Below are 6,487 nucleotides of genomic sequence, written 5' to 3' on the forward strand. Positions count from 1 at the left end.
TGAAAGTATAAAATTATAGATTGTTACGGCCCAGCCCAGCTGGCATGACGGCCGACCTGGCCCACAGACAACCCAATCTATGCGATCGAAACGGCGCGCACAGCCCGTCCCGTTTTGCGACCCAGACACGTGCCACTGTTGCCAGCTGCATGACAGCTGTAGGGGAGGAAGTTTCTTGGAAGGAGGCCTCCCCCTATAGGGCCCGCCCTACTGACAGGGTATATAAGGGGAGGGTCCTACCCCTCCCCCAAGGTACGTCATCATATCTCATACTCCTACACCACCTGCGCATTTATCCGACTTGAGTGTCAGAGTGTCCTTGCAAGTGGCACCCCCCTCAACTCACGAAGAGCTCGGAAAGTTGGCTGCCCCCGCCTCTCACGCCCCAGACCCAGAGCGAGGCTAGAACCCACCTTCACACCCAAAAGACAATCTCTGAACCGTCCGGAAACTAACCCACCGAACATTGGCGCCGTCTGTGGGGACTTGCCTGGATGGACTTTCTGTTGGGCCCAGTAGAGGCAGACGCAGAAGCCGAGTCGCGCAGAGGAGAAATGGAAGCCCGAGGCGGTAGGAGGGTCCTCGCGGCTTCCTCCCACAAATGTACCAGGTCCCCCCCGTGGCGACCCGAGCCGCCCTCACGCTCTCAAGAAAGGCGTCCCTTTAGAGGGACAGTTAGTGACAATGCCAGAATAATGTAGGAACTGCGTCACAGGGTGCAAAATCTGGAATATGAGCTGGCCAGCCGGGAGCGCTACAGACCATCTAGTGGACAAGGTCACTCCCCGACTCCTCAAGGGCGAAGGAGTAGTCCCCATAGAAGCCGCTCCGGAAGCCCCCGAAGAAGCTGTTCCAGAAGCTACTCGAGCCACCGACCAGAATCACAAAGCCATAGGGAAAGCCGAGAAGCACCAAAGAGACGGTGAGACCCCATGATATATACCTATCCCCCGACAGGACAATCAGAGGATAACAGGGAAGACAGTTAAGAGAGACCGAGAAGGACCAGATGCCCTGTAATCATGGGAGCAACCCCATTCCATCACTCTATCCTCGAAGTCCGGCTACCGAAGCACTTTGATAAGCCGACGGACATGAAGTACGATGGAACCCAAGACCCACAAGAGCACCTGACGGCCTTTGAGGCCAGGATGAATCTGGAGGGGGTGGGCGACGAAGTGAGATGTTACGCCTTCCCCGTCACCCTAGCAGGCCCAGCGATACATTTGTTCAACGCCCTCCCCCAAGGCTTAGTGACGACCTTCGGGGAAATCACCCATGCTTTCCTAGCCCAGTTCACTACACGTATTGCAAAGGCAATGCATCCAATAAACCTGCTAGGGGTAACCCAGAGAGTCGGCGAACCGACTAGGAAGTACCTAGATAAGTTCAATGATGATTGCTTGAAAATTGACGGCCTAACCGACTCGGTGGCCAGCCTATGTCTGACGAATGGATTATTAAATGAGGACTTCAGGAAGCATCTTACTACCAAGCCCGTGTGGACTATGCAAGAGATCCAAAACGTGGCTCGAGAGTACATTAATGATGAAGAGGTCAGCCAGGTCGTGGCGGCCAATAAGCGGCAGCCCACTAATAACCAAGCTCGACAACCGGTAGTGGGGAAAGGTCAAAGGAGCACTCCAAGGATGGAGCTCCAGCCAAGACCTACAAGCCGTTCCCCCGGGTAGGCAAATTTACCAATTACACCCCCTTGACAGCCCCGATTGTGGAAGTTTATCAGCAGATTGCCGACAAGGGCATCTTATCGAAGCCCCGACAACTCATGGACAGAACAGGAGGAAACAAAATCCTCTACTGCGACTACCATAAGGGATATGACCATAAAACCTAGGACTTCTTTGATCTGAAAGACGCCCTGGAGCAGGCGATCCGAGAAGGCAAGCTGGCAGAATTCTCCCCTCTCATAAGGGAACCTAGGAGACAGGAACGCGACCGAACCAACAACGACAAGAGCTGTACCGTGAAGAAGAGGCAAGAGCCCGAGGAGGGCGATAAGCACGGTCTCACTGTCGTGAACGTCGTTGTTGGGAGAGACTCGGCCCCTAGGTCCAAGTCAACCAGCAGGAAAGATGCCAAGGTTTTAGCCATGTCCTCGTCCAGCCACACCCCCACATCCAATAGGATACCCTCCATATCATTTGGGCCTGAGGACATATGGTTCGACGACCTGATGGAGAACCCACCCATGGTAATCACGGCTAGAGTCGGAACGGGCCTAGTAAAGCGGATCCTAGTGGACACAGGGGTGGATTCGAACATAATATTCTGCAATGTGTTTGATGCCTTGGGCCTCTGTGATACCGATCTGAAGACCCACCAACATGGTGTGGTCGGCTTGGGCGACAAATTCATCAAACCCGATGGGGTAGTCTCCTTGCCAGTATCCATAGGAGGAGGACAAGGAAAGAGGTCGGTAATGGCGGAGTTCGTGGTCTTGAGAGACTCCACAGCCTACAACCTCATCCTGGGAAGAAAGACTATCAACGAATTCAGAGCGGTGATCTCAACAAAGCTACTAATGATGAAGTTTGTTGCTGATGATGGATCGGTGGCATCCATAAGGGGAGATTTGGAAACGGCGGTCGCTTGCAACAATGCCAGTCTCTCCTTGAGGAAAAAGTCCAAAGAAGCTTCCGGGGTCTTCCTAGCCGACTTGGACGCACGGGTCGACGACAAGCCAAGGCCAGAACCTGAGGGAGACCTTGAAAAGTTCAAGGTTGGCAACTCAGAAGATAAGTTCACCTTCGTGAACAAGAACCTCCCCCATGAATTAAAGGGACCGTTAGTGGAGATGATCCGAGCAAACAGCGACCTGTTCGCTTGGACCCCTGCCGATATGCCGGGGATCGACCCCCAGATCATGTCGCACCACCTTGCCGTAAAGACGGAAGCTAAGCCAGTGGCGCAGAGGAGGAGGAGGAAAATGTCTAAAGAAAGGGCCGAGGAGGTGGCCAGGCAAACGGCCAGCCTACTAGAAGCCAGTTTCATCCAGGAACTGGATTACTCGACGTGGCTGTCAAATGTGGTCCTAGTCAAAAAACCCAACGGGAGGTGGAGGATGTGCGTCGATTACTCTGACCTTAACAAGGCCTGCCCTAAGGACTCTTTCCCACTTCCCAACAATGATGCTCTCGTTGACGTGGCCGCGGGGTACCAGTATTTGTGTTTTATGGACGCATACTCGGGGTACAATCAGATACTGATGCACCGACCGGACGAAGAGAAGACGGCGTTAATAACTCCAGAAGGAACATATTGTTACAAGGTGATGCCGTTTGGCATGAAAAATTCGGGCGCCACATACCAAAGACTCATGAACAAGATATTCAGAGATCTTATTGGCAAAACGGTGGAGGTTTACGTGGATGACATCCTAGTAAAAACCACCAAGGCTGAAAACCTCATCAGCAATCTGGAAACTGTATTCGCCTCTCTTCAGCGACACGACATGAGACTTAACTCGCTCAAGTGCGCCTTCGCCATGGAGGCCGGGAAGTTCTTAGGCTTCATGATAACCCAAAGAGGGGTAGAGGCCAACCCAGAAAAGTGCGAGGCAATCTTACAAATGAAGAGCCCAGGATGTGTGAAAGACGTCCAGAGGTTGGCGGGAAGGCTCACTGCAGTATCTCGGTTTCTTAGGGCCTCGGCTACCAAGGCTTTGCCGTTCTTTAACCTAATGAAAAAGGGAATAGCGTTTGAATGGACGCCGGCATGTGAAGAGGCCTTCAAGCACTTCAAAGAGATACTCTCGGCGCCACCTGTCCTCGGGAAGCCTAAGAATGGAGAGGCGCTATACTTGTACTTGGCAATAACTGACGAGGCTTTGGCGGCAACCCTGGTGCGAGAAGAGGGAAAAATTCAGCAACCGATCTACTTCATAAGTAAGACGTTGCAAGGGGCAGAGTTGAGGTACAGTAAGCTGGAGAGGTTAGCATACGCACTCCTAAGCTCTTCCCGCAGGCTGCGACAGTACTTTCAAGGAAACCAGGTGATCGTCAGAACGGACCAGGCAATCCAACAGGTACTTCAGAAACCCGACTTGGCGGGCAAGATGATGACCTGGGCAATAGAACTGTCTCAATACGACTTGCAATACGAATCCCGGCACGCGATCAAGGCCCAGGCCATGGTTGACTTCTTGGTCAAAGTAACGGGAAGTCTCCTCGAAGAACCGAGCACACGGTGGAAGCTCCACGTAGACGGAGCCTCTAATTAGACGTTCGGAGGAGCAGGGATCATCCTAGAAAGCCCAACCGGAGTCGTATACGAACAATCAGTGAAGTTCGAATTCCCGGTGTCTAACAACCAAGCAGAATACGAGGCCTTACTGGGCAGATTAGTTTTGGCATAAGAGGTTAGGGCAACTATAATCAAAGTGTGCAGTGACTCTCAGGTTGTCACATCCCAGGTTAATGGGGCATACCAAGCCAGAGATTCTCTATTGCAGAAATATCTGGAGAAAGTTAGAAAACTGAGTGAAGAGTTTGACGAGGTAACGGTTCATCACATACCAAGAGAAAGGAACACCCGAGCGGACCTCTTATCGAAGTTAGTAAGCACCAAACCAGGAACCGGGAACCGATCTCTGATACAAGGCTTAGTAAAGGAACTGACGGTGACCCTGCATGTGACGCAGGTAACTGACCCTCCATCCTGGATGAACCCAATCATGGATTTATTGGAAAAGGGGATACTCCTCGAGCACGACAAAACGGAAAATGCGTTAAGAAGAGAAGTGGCCAAGTATGCGATAATACAAGGCCAATTGTTCAAAAAATGGCTCAGCCAACCCCTATTGAAATGCCTACGCCCCAACCAAACAGACTACGTATTAAGCGAGGTCCACGAGGGATGTTGTGGCCACCACATTGGTGGAAATGCCTTAGCTAGAAAGCTTGTCAGGGCTGGTTATTATTGGCCCTCAATAATGGCGGATTCGAAAGAGTTTGTGAAGTAGTGAAAAAGTTGCCAGGAGAACGCCAACTTTCATAGGGCGCCAGCAGCCGAGCTGAGCCTGTTGACGGCCTTGGGGCCATTCTCGCAATGAGGACTCGACCTGCTGGGGCCTTTCCCGGTTGGACCTGGGCAGGTCAAATACCTAGTCGTCACCATTGACTACTACACAAAGTGGATAGAAGCGGAACCGTTCGCCAGCATTTCCTCGGCCAACTATCGGAAGTTCATGTGGAGACAAGTAATAGCCAGATTTGCGATACCAGAAGTCGTCATCTCGGACAACGGGACGTAGTTTGCTGACAAAAAGTTTGGAGAATTTCTGGCCAGCCTGAGCATAAAGCAAAAGTTCTCGTCCGTAGAGCATCCCAAAACCAACGGCCAGGTGGATGCGGCAAATAAGGTCACCCTGCAAGGCCTCAAAAAGTGACTTGGTGAGAAGAAGGGAACATGGGCTGACGAGTTAGCCTCAGTCCTCTGGTCCTACCGCACAACTCAACAGTCGTCTACCGGGGAAACGCCCTTCTGGCTCACTTATAGGGTAGATGCAATAATACCCATAGAGATTGGTGAGCCGAGTCCCCGATTACTTTTAGGAGGAGTCGAAGAGGCCATAGAAAAAGATTTGGTAGACGAAGCCAGAGAGATGGCCCACTTGTCAGAGACGGTGCTAAAACAAAGAATGGCCCTCCGCTATAATGCCAAGATACTCAAGAGAGAATTTGAACAGGACGACCTGGTCTTACGGCGCAACGACATAGGACTACCGACACCGGGTGAAGGGAAGTTGGCAGCAAACTGGGAAGGCCCATACAGGGTGAAGGAGGTCCTCGGCAATGGCGCCTACAAGCTACAATGGTTGGATGCCAAGGAAGTTCCGAGGACCTGGAATGCGGAAAACTTAAGGAGATTCTATTCCTAGTAAGCAAGAAGTGCCAACCGGGCAAGCAGCCTGCCACTCTAGACGGCTTAGTAAGACCTGTATCATTTTGTGTTGAATTATTTGCCCTTGTCATATATTTACTATTACCTTGTCTTTGGACCATTTACCTATATTATTCATCTACTGTTTATCATTTCCTTTTCGCGTTGGATTACTAATTAAATGGCTACGCTGGTTAAATGACGAAACGGTATGCCGGAACTGATCACCCTGGAAACCACCAAAGTAAAGAATGCCACCATGCGCGGTTACTGAAACAATAAAGGCCATGGTCTGGCTTCACCAATTACCAGCAAAACGGTAAACAAATATAAGCATATAGTTTACTACCAACAAAACGGTAGAGAGAACATAAAGTAAAAGGATTACCAACGAAGCGGGAAAAGAAGTAGTTGTTACATGCCGACCAAATGGCAAACGTATTTGTTAAAACTACGAAAGTTTACAATCCACAAAGTTTACAGTCTACAAAGCTACAAAATACAGGTTACTTCTTTGGCATGTCGACAATTTTGCCATCCCTAATAGTTTTAAAAACGCCAACAAAGTATCAAAATCGGGAGCCAG

General features: G+C 50.7%; 1 protein-coding gene across 1 annotated transcript; it reads left to right on the plus strand.

Annotated features, from left to right (window-relative positions):
- Positions 1–1,022: 1,022 nt before the first annotated feature.
- Positions 1,023–4,981, plus strand: LOC140181402 (uncharacterized). Its single transcript, XM_072224956.1, has 3 exons — positions 1,023–1,616; positions 1,856–4,219; positions 4,433–4,981. Exons 1-3 carry the CDS (start codon positions 1,023–1,025, stop codon positions 4,979–4,981), a joined length of 3,507 nt encoding a protein of 1,168 aa, XP_072081057.1.
- The last annotated feature ends 1,506 nt before the right edge of the window (positions 4,982–6,487 follow it).

The sequence above is a fragment of the Arachis hypogaea genome, chromosome 18, assembly GCF_003086295.3.
Source record: "Arachis hypogaea cultivar Tifrunner chromosome 18, arahy.Tifrunner.gnm2.J5K5, whole genome shotgun sequence".
Lineage (NCBI taxonomy): Eukaryota > Viridiplantae > Streptophyta > Magnoliopsida > Fabales > Fabaceae > Arachis > Arachis hypogaea.